Consider the following 24,798-nt stretch of genomic DNA (forward strand, 5'->3'; position numbering starts at 1 on the left):
TACCTCAGATTTAAAGGTATTTCAAGTAAAAAGTTCATACTTTCATTACATTTTGATTTGCCTGTTGAAGTTGGACCCAAGTGAAAGGCACATCTACCATTATTACCTTTTTTATTATTTTTTTAAAGTGGGGAAGAGGCATAGGGAGAATCTTAAGCAGACTGCACACCCAGAGTGGAGCCTCATGTGGGGCTCAATCTCACAACCCTGAGATCATGACCTGAGCCAAAATCAAGTCTGACTGACCCACCTCAGTTTAACCAAGTAAGCTACCCAGGTGCCCCTGCCATTATTAGCTTTATTTATTTATTTATTTATTTATTTATTTATTTATTTTCAAATATTTGAGTATCAAAATTAGCCAACTAGGGTAACCTAGCTGGCTCAGTTGGTGGAACATAAGACTCTTGATCTTGGAGTCATGAGTTTGAGCCCCAAACTTTTTTAAAAAGTCAAAAAAAAAAAAACCCAATTATCTGAAATCAGCATATCTGATTATAAGCCATATGTTTGTTTGTTTGTTTGTTTATTTATTTATATGTTTGTTTTTGACCTTTTTACTGTGAGTATTCTACACATACAGAAAATGCACAAAATACAACCAAATAGTTATATATCTACCACTCAAGTCTGACTTTTCTCTGAAAGGTTACCCTAAAGATGACAATATACATCCTTGACTTTTAAAAATCTCATATTTACTGGTACTTTAATCCTCTTCCTGGGCAATGCAAGGATTTAAGATCAGTTCAATTCCAGTTATCTGCTCTTGGTTTATAGGCTGTTGTCTACTTTGAATCTATTTCTGTTTGCACTCGCAAGTTATTATGACTGTTACTGTGTTATCAATATTCACAAATTGCCAACATAATTATCATTTCTGTTATTCTTCTTTGTACATCTTCAGCCTTTTATCTGGCATCATTTTTCTTTTGCCCAAAGAATACTTTCACTGTTGAGCTGCTGGTGACAGATTCCCTCAGTTTTGTCCAAAAGTATAATTTATTAATTTTCTTGAGAGTTGTCTAATGGGTTAAACTCATCCACTGTATTCATGATTTGGCTACTACAGTTTTTCATTCTAAAACCTCTTTATTCTTTTCAAATCTGTCCTTTTTTTTTTTTTTTTTTGATGCTAGTTCCCTGCCAAAATTCTCCTTGTGCTTTTTATCTATCTCCTTGCTTTTCATAAACATAGCCACTTTAGAGGGCATGCTCACTTACTTCAATATCGAGAGTACCTATGTTTTTCTTGTCTGTCCTTTCTCCTGATTCTTGTTCTGAGAGTCTTGTCTTTTCCTGTTTCTTTTTTTTTTTTTTTAATTTTTATTTATTTATGATAGTCACACACAGAGAGAGAGAGAGAGAGGCAGAGACACAGGCAGAGGGAGAAGCAGGCTTCATGCACCAGGAGCCCGACGTGGGATTCGATCCTGGGTCTCCAGGATCGTGCCCTGGGCCAAAGGCAGGCGCTAAACCGCTGCGCCACCCAGGGATCCCTCTTTTCCTGTTTCTTGTATTCTGGACACTGCACTTGAAAATTAAAAAAAAAAAAATTCAAGGCATTGGATGATATATAATCTTTCTCCACCGGGATTTTAGTAGCTTGTATAGGGGTCTGGCACCTGGAGAGTGGCTAAATCCAGTTTCAATACTCAGATGATGGAAAGCTGGGCTGTGTCCCTTTGAAGGCTTGTCTACTGGTTCACCTTCCTTCAGTGGTGAGGCCCCTGTGGGTTCTTAGGGCAAAGCCCTGGGGAATCTACCCTCTATTTCCACCCAGGAGGCCCTTGACTGCCTGGCCCAGTGAGGCTGTCACGGGTACTGCTCAGGCTCTTAGCTCTCATCCATCTCTAACAGAATCAACAGATACCCCTGGGGTATTTCTGCCTTCTGCATCTTGGACCAGTAATTCTTCACTGCTTCATTAACTCTCATGCTTTCTCACAGACATGGGTTCTTTGTCCAGATTTCCTAATTGTCCTCAGAGAGAAATTGATTTGTATTGCTTATTTCACCATTATTGGAAGTGGCAAATCTCTTAATTATTATTATTTTATTTTACTCTGACATTTCTCCTCTGAAATATCTATTTCCAAGATTTCTCTTGAACACCTGGCCAGATTTACTTGTTATTGATCATTTTCTTTCTATTGATTGTTTTTAGAGAATCAAGTTTCATAAAAATATTTTATAATTTTTTATATTAAAAATATTTTTGAAGTTTTAAATAATTGTTCCTAACTCTAAAAGCAGTTTATGCTCATGTTAGCACTCTGGAGAATACAAAAAGGAGAGACAATGATAATGAAAGGTATAAGTCATTTGGAGCGCCTGGGTGGCTTAGTGGTTGTCTGCCTTTGGCTCAGGTCATGATCCCTGGGCCCTGAGATAGAGCCCCCCCCAATCAGGCTCTATGCTCTGTGGGGAATCTGCTTCTCTCTCTTCCTCTGCCCCTCCCCTCGCTCCTGCTCTCTCTCTCACTCTCATTCACTCTCAAGTAAATGAAACCTTTCTTTTAAAAAAAAGGTACATCTGCAAACCTACTACCTGGTTTATATATAAAATTGTATGTTTTAGTGTTTTTAGTCTGTAATTTATACATATGAACATATCACACATATACATAGAACTGGAGTAACATTTTTATACTGTAGTTTGCATTTAACACACTGAACATTTTTTATTGTTAATACTTTGAAATATGATTTTTAATGCTTAAGATTCTATTATTTGGTAGTAATATTATTAAGCCATTCTACTTTTGTTTCAAGTTTTTATTTATTTATTTATTTATTTAATTTTTTTATTTTTTTATTTATTTATGATAGGCACACAGTGAGAGAGAGAGAGGCAGTGACACAGGCAGAGGGAGAAGCAGGCTCCATGCACCGGGAGCCTGACGTGGGATTCGATCCCGGATCTCCAGGATCGCACCCTGGGCCAAAGGCAGGCGCTAAACCGCTGCGCCACCCAGGGATCCCTGTTTCAAGTTTTCATTATAGATAAGTCTGCAGTCATTTTTGGACAGCATTTTCAGTACAAATTTCTAACTGTTGTGTAACGATTATCTCAGTGAATTTGAATATTATTAAGGTTCTCATGTTGAAGCTTTTAAAAAATGAGCTGATAATTACATTTAACATTTTCAGTTGTTTAGACTGAAGCTGTAGGTATCACTGTTCACTTAGGATGTGATATATGATTTAAAGGTAAAGAGCATTCTGGCTGGGACACCTGGGTGGCTCAGCGGTTGAGGGTCTGCCTTTGGCCCAGGGCGTGATCCTCGAGTCCTGGGATCGAGTCCCATGTTGGGTTCCCTGCATGGAGCATGCTTCTCCCTCTGCCTACGTCTCTGCCCCTCTCTCTGTGTCTCTCATGAATAAATAAATAAAACCTTTGAAAAAAATAATAAAGAGCATTCTGGATCCCTGGAGAACATACAATGGTCTCATCACTAAAGTAATTGGACAGAAGTTGAATTTATTTACATACGGAAGTAATCATTGTCAAGACCAAGGAAAAAAATATGTGACACCACAGGAACACTTTGTAAATAGAACAGGAACAGTTTGTACACGACCTATCCAGACAGACAAGGAAGTCCAAGCATAAATGAGCATTAGCTGAACAACATCACAAATATGCCCACTCTTTCTTTTACATTTAGATCAGCTGTGGTCATTACATAATCTGCTCCTGGCAAGTCTTTGTGTCTTCTTCATTCTCATTTGCAGTCATTTCGTTCTTAATCAGAACTGATGATTGGGTGATTTTTGATGATGATTGGGTGATCCTCTCTCTTTCAGGAAGTCCTTCCTACCCAGTGTTCTTTGGGCTTTGACTTAATTTGACCTTTTCCACCTGAGTGTGTAGTAGCCACCGTGGATAGTCCTCTCCTGGCTCCTTTGCATAGACCTCAGCCCTCATGGATCCTCTGTCAACCTACTGTAGTCACTATATATATCACCCATGGCATGCCAAATCCCCATCCAGCAGTAGAGGTTTTATGACACAGTGCATATGTGTCAACACACAGTTTTCTTATGCCCATTTCACTCTGATGAAAAGAACACAGTGGTGACTAGTCCTCTGTGATATGTAACGACCTTACCATCACATCTTTGTTTTATCTTTGTCCCCCACTTTCTGGACTATCTTGTAAAGAACTAGGGCAGCTGGAAGGGCAGTTGGCTCCAAGACTGTGGTCTGTGGCTTGTGAGTCTGGAGAGAAGAGCCACAGGACTGGTGCCATGGAGGAGAAGATGACAGTGAGCAGAGCAGCTAGGGCACAGCCAGGTGCAGGAACCAGGGCCCATGGTGGAGCGAGAAGCACACTGAACCAGTGACTAGAACTCTGCTGCCGGGAATGATGTGCTGGGTACAGGCGACCAGAGCAAAACCAGGGCTGGCCCGAACACCAAAGGTCGGCTAAAAACAGGCGGAAAGCATGATTCTTTGGGCCTCCGCGAAGTACTTTCCAGCACAACGAGTCTAAAATCAGCCTCATCTAGCCTCTGTCATGTCCCATATTTCTGGTAGTAATAAGGTGGGATCCTATAACCCAGCCTTGAAACACCGAGGCTTGTTTGTGTCCCGTTATCTTTGCCTCTTGTCAGTGAATATGGCTCTGATGATGCTGCCTCTCTACATGGAAAGGCCTTGGGGTTCCAACTGTGGCTCTTCTAACACTAGGACCTGAGGTGAGGTCCCTTCACCTCTGAAAGTAACCTGTGAGACCACGGTCCCACCATGCTGTCTTGAGAATACAGGAAAGTGGAAGGAACCTCTTGTTACTCCTCAGGAGACCGGTGCAGTGCTCTCCAGCTCAAGGGGCCTGTCTCCTGCTGAGCCCCCCATCTCTTCTGGTTCGGTCTTCCTAGTGACAGGACTCTGATCATGTCTTACCCCAGCTCAGAAACCTTTATGGCATCTTCATTAACTATTACCTTGAAGCCCCAGGCTCCTGTCCTGCTCCTAAGGACCATCCACCATCCAGTCTTAGTCTGCATTTCTTTCCTTTTCTTTTTTTATCTAAAGAATTATTGATTTATTTCAGAGAGAGAGAGTTAGCATGAGTCGGGGAGGGATAAAGGGAGAAAGAGACAAACAGTCTCCCCATACTGAGCATGGAGCCTGACAAGGGCCTGGATCCCAGGACCCCAAGCTCATGACTTGAGCCGAAATCAAGACTTCCGTACTCAACCGCTAAGCCTCCCAGGCCCCCACCCCAGCCTGCATTTCTGTTCTCATTCTCTTACACTTAACCTTGCCTGCTGTGTTCAGCCACATTGAGCTGCTTACTCTCTATTCAGTACAGGCCCCCATCCCAGTGGCCCTACTCAGACTGAATGTGTTCTTTTCCACACTGCTAAGCTTCCAAAACCTTCCCATCTCTCTGTCCCCTGTCCCAAGTGCTCCCATCTCTACAATGCCTCCCTGTGCCCTCAGTCTCAGGCTCAGGCTTCTAATCCCTTTCTCTGAACTTCCATTAGTCTTTCTCTGAACTCTTGGCATGCTTACTGCTGTATGCTTTGTGTTATTTGGGCACATGACTTATTTGACTTCATATTCTGAGTCCAGGAGAATTCTTCCTAAGCACTTAGTGCAGTTCCTATCTGTTGTTGCAGTTAGCAAGTGTGTTGTGATAAGTAAACCAGGCGTGGGGATAATAATAAGCTGATTAAGAGCTGACAGATGCTTTCTCCACTGAGTATTCTTAGCTCCCTTGGCAAACATAAGTGGACCATATATGCATGGGCTTTTTCTGGGCTTTCAGTTCTGTTCCATTGGCCCATGTGTTTATGCCTGTACTACACTTTTAATTACCATAAATTTGTTTTTGTTTTTTTAAGATTTTATTTATTTATTTGAGAGAGAGCACCAGCAGGGGGAGGAGCAGAGGGAGAGGGAGAAGCAGGCTCCCTGCTGAGCACAGAGCCCGACTTGAGGCTCCACCCTAGGACTCCTGAGATGATCTGAGCTGAAGGCAGACACTTAACTGACTGAGCCACCCAGGTGCCCCTAATACTACAAATTTGTAATAAAATCTGAAATCAGAAAAAAAAAAATGAGTTGACAGATGTGTTGGAACTAAAAAGACAGGACAACAGCGGTCTATTGCTAGCTGAGTGGCAGCCAGGTCATGTTCCATGCCAGCCAAGAGCTGTTATGTGGTTCTTGTTGAGGTGTAAAGAGGTAAGTGAACTCATTGGAGTGGCCATTAAATGCCAGTCACTCTGCTAGATGTTTTACTTGATTTACTCCTTTGAACCCCAATCAGATGATCACGTTCTTCCCTTTCTTTCTTTCTTTTTTTTTAAAGCTTTTATTTATTCATGAGAGACACACACACACAGAGGGGCAGAGACACAGGCAGAGGGAAAAGCAGGCTCCATGCAGGGAGCTCGACATGGGGCTCGATCCCAGGGCCCTAGGATAACGCTCCGGGCCGAAGGCAGGCACCAAACCGCTGAGCCACCCAGGGATCCCCTCTTGTACCCTTAAAATAAAATCCAAACTCTGTAACACTAGCCATACAGAATCCCTAAATGTGTCCTTCATATCCTTAACCGGATACACTGCCCTGCCTCCTCACTCCACCCAACCTCCACTGCTCCTTAAAGCTTTGCCTGTAAATCCTAGGTGTATGTCTTCCCTTTTCAGCCTCAAAACTGTGACCCATTATGGTAATAGTGAATATGCTGTCTTTGTATGGTGGCTTACTTTTTCAAAAATACAATCTTAGGTGATTTTGTCTCTGATCTTATTTCAGTTGGTAATCTTAGGACTGCCTTTTGCAAAGACAGGATTAGAGAGGGAATGAAGTGCCAAGAAAACTGGACAGTGTATCAAAGCACATCTTTGCTAAACATCACAAGCCAGCTGTAGGACTAACTCATACCTTTCTTTAAGCTTTAGATATGTTCTGATAAGCTTTCTTCAAATAGAGTTTGGCTAACCACACTGTCTTTAAAACGTGCTATGAAGTTTCTAGGATCTTTGAAGAGAAACAAGCAACCGGTAGTTCTAATAACCACTGTGGGGAGGGTAATTGGTGGATAGCAATAGGATGGAAACTGACTTTTCACTATATACTCTTTTGTACCTTAAGAAATTTTTTAACTACATATTTGTAATCGTTATTTATGTTAGCTTTATATATATGTACATACATTTGTATACATACATGTATGTACGTGTATTTTACACACACAGGATACATATGTATACTCTGAAATTGCTATTCATTCTCATTGTCATTTTATTTCAAAAAGCAATCAGATCATATGAGACAATTTGGAAAAAAAGAGGAAGAAAAATAATTATTCTGAATCCTACAATAATCCTTAAACGACCACTTGGGATTGCCACTGAAAAATGAATTCTGGGGTGCCTGGGGTGGCCCAGTCAGTTGAGCCTCCGACTCTTGATTTTGGCTCAGGTCATGATCTCAGGGTCCTAGGATTGAGCCCCACATTGGCTCCACCCTCAGCACAGAATCTGCTTATCCCTTTCCCCCTGTCCTCCCCCCATGCTTGCTCTCTCAAATAAATGAATAAGTAAATAAATAAAATACTTAAAAAAAGAAAAATGAATTCTGGAGTAGATGTTTTGTAGAACAAACAACCTGACATTCTCTTTGAACCTGTTTTGTAAGTAGGTCTACCAAATATGAATTTTATAGTAGTTTTCATAGAAATGTATATAGTTTTATAGAATTTTATAGTTTAGGCCTTTAGTTACTCTTGTAAGTAAAAGAATTTCCTCTACATAATCTTCATGGTCATTCATTTCTCTACCCCATTCTGACAAGAATAAAACACATGCAAAAAGGAGAAATAACCCAGTCTCATCCTGAGCCTCACCTAAGCTTTTACCACACCTGCCCCTCCAGCCCCACCGTAGTTGGTACATGGATATATAGCATGTAGCAAGGGCAGTTAGGAAGAATAAAGGAAGTAGAAATTGTAGAATGGCCAGAATTTCCCAATTAGTTGGATGTAGAGTTAAGGAAGATAGTCAGCCCAAAGATAATCAGTTTTTAAGTATAAACAGCAAGCTAAAAGATTAGGTTTTAGGAATCAAGATTCCTAAAACTCCATTTCTGCAGATTGTTAGCTGCCCTATCTTCTGTAATGTTCTTAACTCCCAAGCCTCAGTTTCTTCGTCTATAACATGGGGATAATTTAGTGCCAATTTCACTAGATTATTGGATGGCTTAAGAGCATGGGTCCATATAAAGCACTTAGTGTAGTGCTTGAGTGTTTTCCACTTTTTTAAAAAAAGATTTTATTTATTTATTCATGAGAGAGAGAGAGAGGCAGAGACACAGGCAGAGGGAGAAGCAGGCTCCATGCAGGGAGCCTGACGTGAGACTCAATCCCGGGTCCCCAGGATCAGGCCTTGGGCTGAAAGGGGGCGCTAAACCGCTGAGCCACCCGGGTTGCCCTCCACTTTTAATGATTAACCATGATGCTAGTTTTTTAAGATAGAGAACATAAAAAGAGGAACAGAGACAGGAGATGGTGAAGGAAGGTGATTTCCATTTACACGAGCTAAATTTAAAGTACCCAAGGGATGTTTATTCTGCAGTCTCCAGAAGGCAGAGGCGGGCCTGGGGTGGATATGGTCCACCTCACCTGTGCTACAAGAGGAATGATCCTGGCTCTGCCACTATACTGTGGTTTTGCATTCATTTTCTGTTACCTAGATGATCGCAAAGCTCAAATTGTATGAATCTGTGAAAATATTTGATCACCTGGAAGGCCTTGTGATTGCTTATCAGAGTACACTCGGCTAACTGGCGAGTTTGTGGGTCTTTCCAGCTTTGGGCGGGGGTGCTATTTTTTTTATTAATTAATTAATTAATTAATTAATTTATTTATTTATTTATTTATTTATGATAGTCATACAGAGAGAGAGAGAGAGAGAGAGGCAGAGACACAGGCAGAGGGAGAAGCAGGCTCCATGCACCAGGAGCCTGACGTGGGATTCGATTCCGGGTCTCCAGGATCTCGCCCTGGGCCAAAGGCAGGCGCCAAACTGCTGCGCCACCCAGGGATCCCCTGGGGTGCTATTTATGTTGAGTGGTCTGCTTGCTACTTCAGAGTTTCTGCCCTGAGGCAGCAGGAGGTGACATCTAGCTGTCTGCCACAACCAAGCCAAGAGCCCTTGGTCTGAATGAGCATGTGGTGCTTCTGCCTTGGGAATGTTCTCCTGCCCCTCAGGACAGTGGCTTAGTGTTGAATGGGAGGAGTCTCTGTTGAAGTTAAATTCCATATGATCAGTTTAAGTTCCTGTTATAAAAAACATATCCTGGAGGTACTTAAATTTTTTTCCTTCTTATGCAGATCATCAACGCTGTGGTGCTGCTAATTCTGTTGAGCGCCCTGGCTGACCCAGACCAGTACCACTTTTCAAGTTCTGAGCTAGGTGGCGACTTTGAGTTCATGGATGATGCCAGTAAGTACATCAGATAGCAGTTGTAGATCTTCTGGTATTTTTCAAGGGCAGGGAATCCTGCTGCCAGTTCTTCCTGCTAAATTTCAAATACTGATTCATAGGCCCATTTGATCTGAGACATCACTTTCTTTCCATGGTTACAAATCAGATCAACAAATACTTATGTGCTGCTTGTGCTCTGCCCCTGTTCTAAGTGCAAGAGTCTAAATAAGATCTCTTTTTTTTATTGCACCTTGCATTAACTTTCCCATCTTTTTTTTTTTTTTTTTTTTCATGATAGTCAGAGAGAGAGAGAGAGAGAGGCAGAGACACAGGCAGAGGGAGAAGCAGGCTCCATGCACTGGGAGCCCGACGTGGGATTCGATCCCAGGACTCCAGGATCCCGCCCTGGGCCAAAGGCAGGCGCCAAACTGCTGCGTCACCCAGGGATCCCTCCCATCTTTTAAATTATTGCTTTGTCATAGTCTTTTTACCCTGGGCCTTTTGGCCTTTTTGAGAGGATGGGAAGTAAATGGCAGGAAGCAAGGTCAAAAGGATCACACATATCTATCTCATTGGGTCTTCTATTATGTCTCTGTATTCACCTTTATTTTAGGAGATGATCATTCTTTATTCCAGAAACTGTGCTCATTATTTGGTGGACTTGGGCTTTTTTCTAATAAGTAAAAACATACACAGGGATATGGTTGTGGGATAGGCCAGAAGGAGGCTAGGCACCCAGCTCTTAAGATCATGGATACCTGAACATTTTATAATTATAGTTATGCTGTGTCCACACTTAAAGGGGCAGTATTGTGCATAATCCCAAACAAAAGATCATGCAAATTTAATTGGAGACCTATAAATGCATTAAAAAAAATGTTGGGGCAAAATGAGTAAGGTGGGGAAAGAGCGACTCGAGATGGGTTTTAGGCATAGACCAGGAACATTCGAAAGACCATGAGGCTTGTGGGTTCTATTCTCAGGGTCAGAAAAATCACTATTCAGTGGTTTTCAGAATTCAGTGGTTATGCACTGATGTGTCTTCTGCAGATTCCTTTCATCGCTAAGAAGAGGATGCATTTAGGAGACTGGTGTGTGAGCACAGAAGCCAGGACACTAGTTTGGAGGTGTTTCCCTGTGATCCAAGACTGTACTGAGGTTAAGGAAGAGGGTGGGTTTTGGAGGTAGGATTGATAGACCTTGTTAGTGTGGGTAAGAAAGGAAAGGGAGGAATCCAAGATGATCCCTGCTTTCCAGCTTGAATAAAAGACCTGAGCTTCAGTGAGGTGAGAGAATCTGGAGTCAGGAGATGAGAGTACACCTGACGGAGGGAGCTCGACTTTGCTTTAAGTGATTCACTGCGTTCGTTAGGAGTCTAGGCTCTGAAGCAAAAGACCTTAGTCTGAATCCTGACTGTGCCATGTTTTTTTTTTTTTTAAGATTTTTATTTGTTTATTCATGAGAGACAGAGAGAGAGAGAGAGGCAGAGACACAGGCAGGAGAAGCAGGCTCCATGCAGGGAGCCTGATGTGGGACTTGATCCCAGGACTCCAGGATCATGCCCTGAGCTGAAGGCAGGCCCCAAATCGCTGAGCCACCCAGGGATCCCCTGTGCCATGTATTAAATGTGTTAACATGGGGCTACTTAACTTAGTGTGCCTTCTATTCCCAGTCTGCAAGATAGGGTTGATCATAGTATCTGCCTCATGGGATAGTCATGGTGATTAAATCAATTAGTGCATGAAAAATGCTTAGAATGCAGTCTGGGCCATGGTAAATGCTCAATATATTTTGCTTTTACTAACCATTCTTATTTAGGTATGGTCCAGTTGGAATATGAGCTGTCTTAGAGTAGAGAGATTAAAATGGGGGGTGGCTCTGTAACCCAGAACCCAATGTCTGGGCTGATGTAAATTTGAGCACATCAGCCTAAAATGGTATTTATATTAAGGACATAGTGAAAGGAAAAGGAAAGGGGTCCCAGATTGTGCCCTGTAGGAGCGCCAACAGTAGAGGTCAGAACAGGAGCCTGAGAGGAACTGGTACTGAAGTAAATAGAAAACCAGGAGATGCTTTCTTTTCTTTTTTATTAAAGATTTATTTATCTATTTTAGAGAGAGACAGAGAGAGAAAAAAAAGAGCAGAGTGAAAGGGACAGGCAGACGCCCTGCTGAGCGTGGAGCTCAACACAGGGCTCAGTCTCATGCTCTTAAGATCATGACCTAGAACCGAAACCAAGAGTTGGATGCCCAACCTACCGAGCCATCCAAATGCCCCCAGGAGATGCTTTCTATCTGTCACCTTCCACTACCGTAACTTTGTAATATGTACTAAGCAATCAGGACATTATATTCTGGAGTGTGGGACCTTGTCAGACTGAGATGAGGCTTCTGCTATAACATTGCTCCTTCTGTCTATTTTGAATGACCCTGTTACTTTTACAGATTTTCCAGAAAGGGTAATGAGTTCTGTTAATATTAAATTAATATCTCTGCCTTCCCTCCCTTTAGCTAAAAGACCATGTAGTCTATATGTATAATGTTTGATTGATATTTATTCTATTTATTTATTTATTTATTTATTTTTTGGATTGGCATTTAAAAACAAATTATCTTTCACTGTTTCCAGTAGCAGGATTCCATTTCTAAGGTAATTGAGGTTAGAAAAAGAATTTTTAAATGATACAGCTATGGTTCTCTCTGAATCGAACAGTAACACTATATGCCTTGCTCTAATTCCCAGAGATTAAGCTGGTAATGAGCCTCTGGCAGTATAGGCTTAATTTAGCTGACTTCGAAGACTTGCTGGGACTTAAGAGTTTAAAATAGTAATTGTTCTCTAATGTCCTGGATATTAATTCCAGTGCATTTGAGTTTTCTCTCATATCTCATATGTTTGAAGGAAATGAATGAAGAGTTTGTAATTATGGTTAGGACTATCAGTCTTTTGAATCACATGTTATAAAAAGGTACAAAAGAGTAGATATTCACTTGAGTAAATCTTTTTTTAACTTCTTTCCGCTTACATTTCCTTTTCACATGCTTTTGTCTCCTTTTTTTAAAGATTTTATTTATTTACTTGAGAGAGAGCAAAAGAGAGAGAGAGGATGAGCAGAGCGGAGGGGTAGAGGGAGAGGAGGAAGCAGGCTCTCCACTGAGCAGGGATCCTGATGTGGGGTTCCATCCCAGGACCCCGGGATCATGACCTGAGCCGAAGGCAGACGCTCAACCACTGAGCCACCCAAGAGCCCCTGATCTCCTTTTTAAAACAAATTTGTAGGTCAAATTTTATCGCGTTTGACAAGCCTTTCTATGTTTTATTCACATATGGATAGAATTAAATAATCCTTGAAATGGGCATAATCAATTGCTTTAAGTAGCAGTTTTAAGTTGTTATCTTTTTGGAATAGTTGTGGCCATCTGCAGATTTTATCCAGAAGGACAGAGCAGGAATGTGTTTCACTTTTCCATATGGTATTTTACTAAAACGATCTGGGAGAAGAAGATGTGTTATTTACATCAGGAAGAGCCATATGGGAGAATCCAGTGGGATAAAGAAAGAAAATATATAGATTTCTTTAAAAAAAAAAATCTAGCCCTTTAACATTTGTATTTTAATATATATTTTATATGATGCAAAAATATTAGTGACAATACATATTTATAATTTATAAATAAGTATGTATTTTTATGTTACACCCTCCTCCCCACCTCCCAAATTGACCATACTAGGAAAGAATAAGGAAGTGTCATCAATTCAAGGAAACTACAGAGACACAACTAATGTCGGTCGTATGAGATCCTGGATTGGATTTTGGAATAATAAAAGGACATTAAGGGGGAGACAAGTGAAATTTACCTAAGTTTTGTAGTCTAATTAATAGTATCATATAAATGTTAATTTCCTGGTTTTGATGATAAACGGTTACTACTAGGGGAAGCAGGATGAAGGGTATACTTGAACTCTCTACTGTTCTTGTAACTTGCCTATATGTCCAAAATGATTTCAGGATAAAAAGTCAAAGAAAAAAATAGTTCAATCTGTTGACTTAGAGGGCCAAAGGATAATAATTAAAAAGCATATATGTGTGGCATTTGGTATTATACACTCATAACTTACTTTGAGTAGAAGTAGACTTCATGGCATTTTATTTGTAAAATTTTAATGGATTCGCCAAGAATTGTGGCAGGAAGTATTAGTGCTGTGCGTGGTGCCAAAGAGCCCATCAGTCAAATTAATTTCTGGTTAATTTTGCAGGAGATATGTCTTTTCAGTCAAACTTAGTTTTATTTACCAAGTAGACATGCTTGGCATAAAGAAGGAAATGTACATAAAAATAATAAAGAATTGATGGTTAGCATATATGGGCCCCCACCCCCCCCCCCCCCGATTTAGGATAAAGACACCACTACATTTATTGGAGAAAAGATGATCTTTTCAATAAATAGTTCTGGGTGAAATCAATGAGAGAAAAACACATACTTCACAAAAGAAGATATCCATAGAACCAATAAACAGGAAAATATTCTCCACATTATTAGTTGTAAGGGAAATACAGATTATAAGCACAGTAGTGAAGCACTGCCCCTTTCCAAAGTGGCCAACACTAACCAAACTGATAATACCACCTCTGCTGATAAAGATGTGGAATGGCTGGAATTCCCAGATTGCTGCTGGGAGTATAAATCGTACAACCATTTTTGGGAAAACTAAAGCTAAATATACATCTACCCTGTGACTCTGCAGTTCCACTCCTAGATATGGACCTTGCAGAAATGAGTGCTTGTGTCCATCATAAGCCAGGTGTAAAAATGGTCTTAGTAGCTTTATTTATAACAGCTCCAAATTGGAAACAATCCAGATTCCCACCAGTGATAGAATAGACAGAAATGAAGTGATCCAAAATGAAACCATATAAGCAAAAAGGTGATGGTGATTCACTGTACTTTTCTATATGTTTGAAAGTTTTGATAAAAAATAAAAATCTAAGAATGAGGTGCCTGGGTGGCTCAGTTGGTTGAGTGTCTGACTCTAGGTTTTAGCTCAGGCCATGATCTCAGGATCGTGAGATTGAGTTGGGCTTCACACTGGGCTCTCCCTCTCCCTCTGTCCCTACCCCCACCCCATGTGCTCTCTCTCTTAAATACATAAAGTAATTAATTTTAAAAATCTAAGAAATAGGAAAAAAGAATGACCAGGCTTTCCATATGGCTCTTGGCACTACAGAGTAGAGCTCTCCTTGCTCTGTCATTTGGAAAGGGCCCCCAGCTACTTACTTGCTCCAGATAGATCCTCCACATACACTAGGCAGTCAGTCTGCACAGTTTGTCTACTGTGCATAAAAATCCCAACAGTCTTAAGGAAATAGACACACATATGCAGCAGCAGAGGAAGTGAAGCCATAGGAACCATCCTGGTTCCTTTCTTTTCATCCATTCACCCTCTTGTCCTCCCATCTGTGTATTTATCTTTAAGTTGTGTGGCTCAAAAAGTTGCATATTTTACACATTGACTACATCTTGCTTATTATTCTATTTTTTTTTAAATTTTATTTATTCATGAGAGACAGAGAGGTACAGACACAGGCAGAGGGGGAAGCAGGGTCCCTGCGGGGACCCTGGTGGCAGGACTCGAACCAAGGACCCTGGGATCACACCCTGAGCCAAAGGAAGATGCTCAACTACCGAACCACCCAGGTGCCTCTCGCTTATTTTTTAAAAAAAGATAATTCAATGAAAATTCTCAATATTTTTTTACACAGATGTAGATGTAAGACGACCACTAGGGATAATTAAGTGATCTGGATAATCAAGGCCAGCAATTACTATCTCTAGACCTGAAGGAGGGGTGGAGGCTATAGTTACTGGAGCTGGGAATGAGGGACTCATACAGGGTTAACCTCTGCATCAGGATCAGTGATTTCTGGTCTAGGGCCACAGCCAACCAAAGGCAACCTCAGCTTCCCTTTGATCTTATGTCTGGGCTCCATACTAGCTGGACTCCACTTAAGCCAGAGGGTAAGAGAGGCTGTTAGAGCCCATAAGGGTCTGCCTCCTGGGCCAGAGAACTGGATGGTGAAAGGCAAATGGAAGACCTCTGGTAGAATTACTCACTTGTTCAATTGGATGTTCCACCTAACCAGCTATTTTGCCTCCTGCATGTTTCCCCACTTTGTCTGCAAGAATAAAGAACTGTGCTAAATGTCTTTTAAAAATTAGATACATTAAGCCAGGGCACCTCGGTGGCTCAGTTGGTTAAGTGTCTGCCTTCAGCTCAGGTCATGATTTCAGGATCCTGGGATTGAGCCCCACACCGGCTCCCTGCTCAGTGGGGAACCTGCTTCTCTCTATCCCTCTGTGCCCACCCACTCCCACACATGCTCTCTCTCTCAAATAAAATCTTTTAAAAATAAAATAAAATTTGATACATCAAGCCTGCAGATTATTTTTTTAAAGATGTATTTATTTTAGAGAGAGAGAGTGAGCAAGCAGGGGAGGGGACAGAGGGAGATGGAAAGAATCTCAAGCAAATACTGTGATGAGCACAGAGCCCAGTGCAGAGCTCGATCTGATGATCCTGGGATCACGACCTGAGCTAAAACCAAGAGTTGATTGACTGCTAACCCACTGAGCCACCCTGGCAAACCATGCCCCACTTTCCCCCAGCCCCCAAATTGCTTTGATTTGTTTGAGCTTCCGAGTTGGCTGGGGATTGAGTGGGAACTAAAATAGCTGAAGCACCGAGTGCGCTTCCTTTTGTGTTTTCTCACCTGCATCTGCTCTGATGATGAATTTTGTTGTTGTTGCTGTTGCTTGCATTTTAATGTGTTTGAAATCAGGATGTGATTTACCATTTCGTGTGGATTTAGTGTGAGGACATTGTTTTTCCTCCAAATACTTATTTTGAAAAAAATTCAAACTTTCAGAAAAGTTTCGTGTACAATGAACATCCATCTTGCTTTTTTCATTAATAATAATTTCTTTTTTTAATAAATTAATTTTTTATTGGTGTTCAATTTACCAACAGACAGAATAACACCCAGTGCTCATCCCGACAAGTGCCCCCCTCAGTGCCCATCACCCAGTCACCCCCACCCCCGCCCTCCTCCCCTTCCACCACCCCGAGTTCGTTTCCCAGAGTTAGGAGTCTTTATGTTCTGTCTCCCTTTCTGATATTTCCCACACATTTCTTCTCCCTTCCCTTCTATTCTCTTTCACTATTATTTATATTCCCCAAGTGAATGAGAACATACAATGTTTGTCCTTCTCCGATTGACTTACTTCACTCAGCATAATACCCTCCAGTTCCATCCACGTTGAAGCAAATGGTGGGTATTTGTCATTTCTAATGGCTGAGGAATATTCCATTGTATACATAAACCACATCTTCTTTATCCATCATCTTTCGATGGACACCGAGGCTCCTTCCACAGTGTGGCTATTGTGGACATTGCTGCTAGAAACATCGGGGTGCAGGTGTCCCGGCGTTTCATTGCATCTGTATCTTTGGGGTAAATCCCCAACAGTGCAATTGCTGGGTCGTAGGGCAGGTCTATTTTTAACTCTTTGAGGAACCTCCACACAGTTTTCCAGAGTGGCTGCGCCAGTTCACATTCCCACCAACAGTGCAGGAGGGTTCCCTTTTCTCCGCATCCTCTCCAACATTTGTGGTTTCCTGCCTTGTTAATTTGCCCCATTCTTACTGGTGTGAGGTGGGATCTCATTGTGGTTTTGATTTGTATTTCCCTGATGGCAAGTGATGCAGAGCATTTTCTCCTATGCATGTTGGCCATGTCTATGTCTTCCTCTGTGAGATTTCTGTTCATGTCTTTTGCCCATTTCATGATTGGATTGTCTGTTTCTTTGGTGTTGAGTTTAATAAGTTCTTTATAGATCTTGGAAACTAGCCCTTTATCGGATACGTCATTTGCAAATATCTTCTGTAGGTTGTCTTTGAGTTTTGTTGACTGTATCCTTTGCTGTGCAAAAGCTTCTTATCTTGATGAAGTCCCAATAGTTCATTTTTGCTTTTGTTTCTTCTGCTTTCGTGGATGTATCTTGCAAGAAGTTACTGTGGCTGAGTTCAAAAAGGGTGTTGCCTGTGTTCTCCTCTAGGATTTGATCGAATCTTGTCTCACATTTAGATCTTTCTAAATGAAAGGTGAAAGAGAGTGGTCTAGTTTCATTCTTCTGCATGTGGATGTCCAATTTTCCCAGGACCATTTATTGAAGAGACTTTCTTTCTTCCAGTGGATAGTCTTTCCTCCTTTATCAAATATTAGTTGACCATAAAGTTCAGGGTCCACTTCTGGGTTCTCTATTCTGTTCCATTGATCTGTGTGTCTGTTTTTGTCCAGTACCACACTGTTTTGATGACCACAGCTTTGTAGTACAACCTCAACTCTGGCATTGTGATGCCCCCAGATATGGTTTTCTTTTTTAAAATCCCCCTGGCTATTCGGGGTCTTTTCTGATTTCACACAAATCTTAAAATAATTTGTTCTAACTCTCTGAAGAAAGTCCATGGTATTTTGATAGGGATTGCATTAAACGTGTAAATTGCCCTGGGTAACATTGACATTTTCACAATATTAATTCTGCCAATCCATGAGCATGGAATATTTTTCCATCTCTTTGTGTCTTCCTCAATTTCTTTCAGAAGTGTTCTATAGTTTTTAGGGTAGAGATCCTTTACCTCCTTGGTTAGGTTTATTCCTAGGTATCTTATGCTTTTGGGTGCAGTTGTAAATGGGATTGACTCCTTAATTTCTCTTTCTTCAGTCTCATTGTTAGTGTATAGAAATGCCATTGATTTCTGGGCATTGGTTTTGTATCCTGCCACGCTACCAAATTGCTGTATGAGTTCTAGCAATCTTGGGGTGGAGGCTTTTGGGTTTTCTATGTAGAGTATCATGTCATCTGTGAGGAGGGAGAGTTTGACTTCTTCTTTGCCAATTTGAATGCCTTTAATGTCTTTTTGTTGTCTGATTGCTGAGGCTAGGACTTCCAGTACTATGTTGAATAGCAGTGGTGAGAGTGGACATCCCTGTCTTGTTCCTGATCTTAGGGGAAAGGCTCCCAGTGCTTCCACATTGAGAATGATATTTGTTGTGGGCTTTTCGTAGATGGCTTTTAAGATGTTGAGGAATGTTCCCTCTATCCCTACACTCTGAAGAGTTTTGATCAGGAATGGATGCTGTATTTTGTCAAATGCTTTCTCTGTATCTAATGAGAGGATCATATGGTTCTTGGTTTTTCTCTTGCTGATATGATGAATCACATTGATTGTTTTACAAGTGTTGAACCAGCCTTGTGTCCCGGAGGTAAATCCTACTTGGTCATGGTGAATAATTTTCTTAATGTGCTGTTGGATCCTATTGGCTAGTATCTTGTTGAGAATTTTTGCAACCATGTTCATCAGGGATATTGGTCTGTAATTCTCCTTTTTGGTGGAGTCTTTGGTTTTGGAATTAGGGTGATGCTGGCCTCATAGAACGAATTTGGAAGTACTCCATCTCTTTCTATCTTTCCAAACAGCTTTAGTAGGATAGGTATGGTTTCTTCTTTAAACGTTTGATAGAATTCCCCTGGGAAGCCATCTGGCCCTGGACTCTTGTGTCTTGGGAGGTTTTTGATGACTGCTTCAATTTCCTCCCTGGTTATTGGCCTGTTCAGGTTTTCTATTTCTACCGGTTCCAGTTTTGGTAGTTTGTGGCTTTCCAGAATGCATCCATTTCTTCTAGATTGCCTAATTTATTGGCATATAGCTGTTCATAATATGTTTTTAAAATCGTTTGTTTTTCCTTGGTGTTGGTAGTGATCTCTCCTTTCTCATTCATGATTTTATTAATTTCAGTCTTCTCTCTCTTCTTTTTAATAAGGCTGGCTAATGGTTTATCTATCTTATTAATTCTTTCAAAGAACCAACTCCTGGTTCTGTTGATCTGTTCCATAGTTCTTCTGGTCTCGATTTCCTTGAGTTCTGCTCGAATCTTAATTAACTCTCTTCTTCTGGGTGTTGGATCTATCTGCTGTTTTTTCTCTAGCTCCTTTATGTGTAAGGTTAGCTTTTGTATTTGAGTTCTTTCCAGTTTTTGAGTGGATGCTTGTATTGCGATGTATTTCCCCCTTAGGACTGCTTTTGCTGCATCCCACAGATTTTGAATGGTTGTATCTTCATTCTCACAAGTTTCCATGAATCTTTTTAATTCTTCTTTAATTTCCTGGTTGACCCTTTCATCTTTTAGCAGGATGGTCCTTCACCTCCACGTGTTTGAGGTCCTTCCACACTTCTTGTTGTGATTTAGTTCTAATTTCAAGGCATTATGGTCTGAGAATATGCAGGGGACAATCCCAATCCTTTGGTATCGGTTCAGACCCTATTTGTGACCCAGTATGTGGTCTATTCTGGAGAAAGTTCCATGTGCACTTGAGAAGAATGTGTATTCAGTTGAGTTTGGATGTAAAGTTCTGTAGATATCTGTGAAATCCATCTGGTCCAGTGTATCATTTAAAGCTTTCGTTTCTTTGGAGATGTTGTGCTTAGAAGATCTATCGAGTATAGAAAGAGCTAGATTGAAGTCACCAAGTATATGTTTATTATTATCTAAGTATTTCTTCACTTTGGTTATTAATTGGTTTAAATATTTGGCAGCTCCCACATTCGGGGCATATATATTGAGGATTGTTAAGTCCTCTTGTTGGATAGATCCTTTAAATATGAGATAGTGTCCCTCTTTATCTCTCACTACAGTCTTCAGGGTAAATTTTAGTTTATCTGATATAAGGATGGCTACCCCTGCTTTCTTTGAGGACCATTTGAATGGTAAATGGTTCTCCAACCTTTTATTTTTAGGTTGTATGTGTCCTTCTGTCTAAAATGAGTCTCTTGTAGACAGCAAATAGATGGGTCCTGCTTTTTTATCCAGTCTGACGCCCTGAGCCTTTTGATGGGTTCATTAAGCCCGTTCACGTTCTGAGTTACTATTGAGAGATATGAGTTTAGTGTCATCATGATATCTATTCAGTCCTTGTTTTTGTGGATTGTTCCACTGAACTTCTTCTTAAAGGGGAATTTTAAGAGTCCCCCTTAAAATTTCTTGCAGAGCTGGTTTGGAGGTCACATATTCTTTTAGTCCCTGCCTGTCTTGGAAGCTCTTTATCTCTCCTTCCATTTTGAATGAGAGCCTTGGTGGATAAAGTATTCTTGGTTGCATGTTCTTCTCATTTAGGACCCTGAATATATCCTGCCAGCCCTTTCTGGCCTGCCAGGTCTCTGTGGAGAGGTCTGCTGTTACCCTAATGCTCCTCCTCATAAAAGTCAGGGATTTCTTGTCTCTTGCTGCTTTAAGGATCTTCTCTTTATCTTTGGAATTTGCAAGCTTCTCTATTAAATGTCAAGGTGTTGAACGGTTTTTATTGATTTTAGGGGGGTTCTCTCTATTTCCTGGATCTGAATGCCTGTTTCCCTTCCCAGATTAGGAAAGTTTTCAGCTATGATTTGTTCAAATACATATTCTGGCCCTCTGTCCCTTTCGGCGCCCTCAGGAACCCCAATTAAAAGTAGGTTTTTCTTCCTCAGGCCGTCGTTTATTTCCCTTAATCTGTCTTCATGGTCTTTTAATTGTTTGTCTCTTTTTTCCTCAGTTTCCCTCTTTGCCATCAACTTGTCTTCTATGTCACTCACTCGTTCTTCCACCTCGTTAAGTCTCGTCGTTAGGACTTCTAGTTTGGATTGCATCTCATTCAATTCATTTTTAATTTCTGCCTGATTGGATCTAAATTCTGCAGTCATGAAGTCTCTTGAGTCCTTTCTGCTTTTTTCTAGAGCCACCAGTAGCTGTATAATAGTGCTTCTGAATTGGCTTTCTGACATTGAATTGTAATCCAGATTTTGTAACTCTGTGGGAGAGAGGACTGTTTCTGATTCTTTCTTTTGAGGTGAGCTTTTCCTTCTAGTCATTTTGTTCAGTGCAGAGTGGCCAAAAACAAGTTATACTGGGAAAAGGAGAAACAGAGGAGAGAAAGAAGGAAAGAAAAGAGAAAAAGGAAAAAGAAAAAAGGAAGAAAAAAAGCAAAAAAGAGAAGAAAAAGAAAGAAAGGGGGAAAAAAGGGTGGGGGAAGCAATCAGAAATAAAAAACAACAATAACAACAACAACAACAACAACAAAAACCACGGGGGAGTATCTTCTGTTTCTGCGTACTTTAAGTCCCTTGACTTCCCCTGGAACTGGTCCATCTAGCTGGTCTTCTGGGGGAGGGGCCTGTTGTGCTGATTTTCAGGTGTTAGCACTTGGGGTAGCTGCTGTGCCCCCTGCCTGGTGCAGGGCTCAGTGGGGGTTGTTCACCCCGTGAGGCCGCAGGAGGAACCACCACAGTGGCGGCGGCAGCTCTGGAGCCCTGGAGTCAGCTCCCGCAGTCACCACGGAGCTCTCGGTCTGCAGGGCCTGGAGGCTCCGGGGCGGGGCCGCTGATCTGCTCAGCTCGGGGCAGGAGCGTCCTTGCTGTCCTGGGCCCTCCTGGCCTCTGCCTGTCCCGGGGGGAGGCCGGATCTTGGGCTGTGTCCTGGCGCCCTGTGCTGCGGGGCCTGCGCTGTGGGATTCCCGCTGCCCGAGCCCCTCCGAGCTGCTCCGGGTCCCGCCGTGCGCGCTGCAGCCCTTAGGGAGCTCGGCGCACTCTCCCAGGCGCAGGTGTCTTTAGTGTCCCAGGGAGCCCGAGGGCATCCCCGCCCTCCTGGGTCCTGCTCCAACTCCCTGCGAGCCCCTTTCCGCCCGGGAAGGTTGGTGCAGCTCCTGCTTCTCCAGGACGGGGCTCTCCTGTCCTGGGGACACTCGCCCCCTCCTCCGCCCGGCTCCTTGCGGGGCCCCTCACCCTTGGATGCCTTTTGTTTCTTTATTTCTTTTTCCCGTCTTCCTACCTTGATAGAAGCCCGAACTCTTCTCACTGTAGCGTTTCAGGTGTTCTCTCTTTAAATCTCAGGCCGAATTCGTAGATTTTCAGGATGATTTGAAGGTTATGTAGGTAATTTGGTGGAGACAGGTGACTTGGGGACCCTTCTCTTCCGCCGTCTTGCCCCTCCTCTCCATTAATAATAATTTCGAGTTTTTCATTTTTTATGGATTATCTCTATAGTGAATAGGCATAAAACAGTATTTACAGAATACCAAATAATGGTTCAAGTATCTGTGTACCCACCAGTCGTTTTAGGAAGTTGAATTTTAGGGGTGCCTATGTGGCTCAGTTGGTTAAGCATCTACCTTCAGCTCCGGTCATGATCCTGGGGTCCTGGGATCAAGCTCTGCATCTGGCTCCTTGCTCACCAGGAAGTCTGCTTCTCCTTCTCCCTCTCCCAATGCCCGCCCTGCTTGTGCTGTCTCCCTCTGTCAGATAAATAAATAAAAATCTTAAAAAAAAAAAAGAATCCTCATTTACCTGTGACATAATTAAAAGGAATGAAGTTTAGGGGCTCCTGGGAGACTCAATCAGTTAAGCGTCCAACTCTTGATCTCCGCTCAGGTCTTGATTTTTCATGGTCTTGAGTTCAAGCCCCACGTTAGGCTCTACACACCTACTGAAAAAATAAAATAAACAAAAAGAATGAATTTTAATCCCTCAGAGTAGCTTATGTTCACTGTGGTGTACTACACATTATTTCAGAGGAGTCAGCATGTGCTCTGGTTTGCTAGGAAAGAATTCATGTAAGCATGCTTTATCTTACCTGCTCTGTGTTTTCATTTGATTTACACTTTGATTCTACCTAAGTAGAATCAAGTTCACATGCTTGTCATATACTCAGTCTGGTCAGTATGGTTGGTGTAAGATTTGTACAAACAGAATTTTAAAAATTTTCTCATCTCAAATCAACTTTTTTTTAATGGTAAATAGTATATCATTGTGAATGGTAATAGGATATTTCATGACTTTTATTTGTGCCTTTTAAATTTCTCTTTGAGAAAGATGTACATTTAAACATTGTTTATGATTATGTGAGATTTAGTCCTGGAGTTTCTTTTTACTTCAGAATAGGATATGCAGGTAATATTAATTTTCATAGGTTATATTAATATTTAAAAATTTAAAATACAGCTTTGAGTTTGTCTGTCTACCTATCTGTCTCTTTTAAGACCTGTGAAGTAAAGAATATCCTATAAATGGCCTGGTTCCATTAAATTAATTTTTTTCTCATTATAAAATATGCTTGTACAGAATTTGGAAACTGTCTGATTTGACAAGAAAATAATAAACTTTTGCCTGAGATTACTATCAATTCTAATAGGTTTTGCACATAGCAAGTACCTACTGATCTCCAGTACTTTTTAGGGAGGCTGTGTGGTTTTCTCAGCACTTTGATTTTAATGTTACAGCATATCTCAATTCAGATTGAGCACATTGCAAGTGCTCAGTGCCCACGTGTAGCTAGTGGCTGCTGTAGTGGGCATCTTGTATATGTTGTTGGGTTGTTGTAGTAAACACGATAGAGTTCTTTTCCTCAGAAAGCGTCCTCTAGCAGAGGGAGATAGCTAATGCGCAACAGATATAAGTAAGATAGTAGTGATATGTGCTATAAAGAAAAATACGGCATTGACGTGGGAGGAATTGGAAGGGCTGTATTACCTAGAATACTCAGAGAAGAGCTATTGGAGATGTGGATGTTTGGGCTGAGGCCTGAATGATCGAAAAGGAGTTAGGGGCGCCTGGCTGGCTCACTCTTTTGAGCTTGGGCATTGGCCTTGGCTCCAGTCATGATTTCAAGGTCCTAGGATCAAGCCCCCCATCCAGCTCCCTGCTCAGCCACGCACCTCACCTTTCCGCTCATGCGCATTCTCTCTTCCCTTCAAATAAATAGAATCAAAAAAAAACAAAAAACAAAAAACAAAAAACAAATAAATAGAATCTTTAAAAAAACAAATAAAAATGCTTACTTCTGTGAAAATGCGAGTGACGTTGTCTCCAGTCAGTGGGAACTGCAAATGCAAGGCCCTATGATGGGAAATTCTCCTTGTACTTAGCAAACCAAGTGGTATGACTGGGTTGTAGGAAGCCAGAAAAGTACAAGATGAGATTGGGGAGGTAGGCATGCTCTAGAAGAATTGCAGATGTAAAGGCTATGATAAGAAATTGAGGTTTTATTTTAAGTGAAATGGGAAGCCAGAGGAGGGTTTTAATAGGAGCACAAACAAAACACACATGAATTTGTAAAATACAAGTTAGACACTCACATTTTAAAAATATCTAATTTATTATATATCTAATTCAGTGGATTCAGAAGACCAAACTTTTTTTTAACATCTCAATATCTCTCTCCCATTTTCTTTAATATCTCTCTCCCATTTTCTTTCTTTTTTTTTTTTA

At 41.3% G+C, this 24,798-nt stretch overlaps 1 protein-coding gene across 4 annotated transcripts in view; it reads left to right on the top strand.

Moving 5' to 3' along the window:
* LAPTM4B (lysosomal protein transmembrane 4 beta) overlaps window positions 1-24,798 on the top strand; it is an 86,008-nt gene that overhangs the window by 20,779 nt on the left and 40,431 nt on the right. For all 4 annotated transcript variants that reach the window (XR_012006510.1, XM_072773938.1, XM_072773940.1 and 1 more), the window contains exon 2: window positions 9,354-9,465. Coding sequence is in view for 3 of the 4 variants with exons in the window: in XM_072773938.1 (XP_072630039.1) it covers window positions 9,354-9,465 (112 nt within the window). In the remaining variant the exon portion in view is untranslated. The remainder of the gene's footprint in view (window positions 1-9,353; window positions 9,466-24,798) is intronic.

Source organism: Canis lupus, chromosome 14, assembly GCF_048164855.1.
Source record: "Canis lupus baileyi chromosome 14, mCanLup2.hap1, whole genome shotgun sequence".
Lineage (NCBI taxonomy): Eukaryota > Metazoa > Chordata > Mammalia > Carnivora > Canidae > Canis > Canis lupus.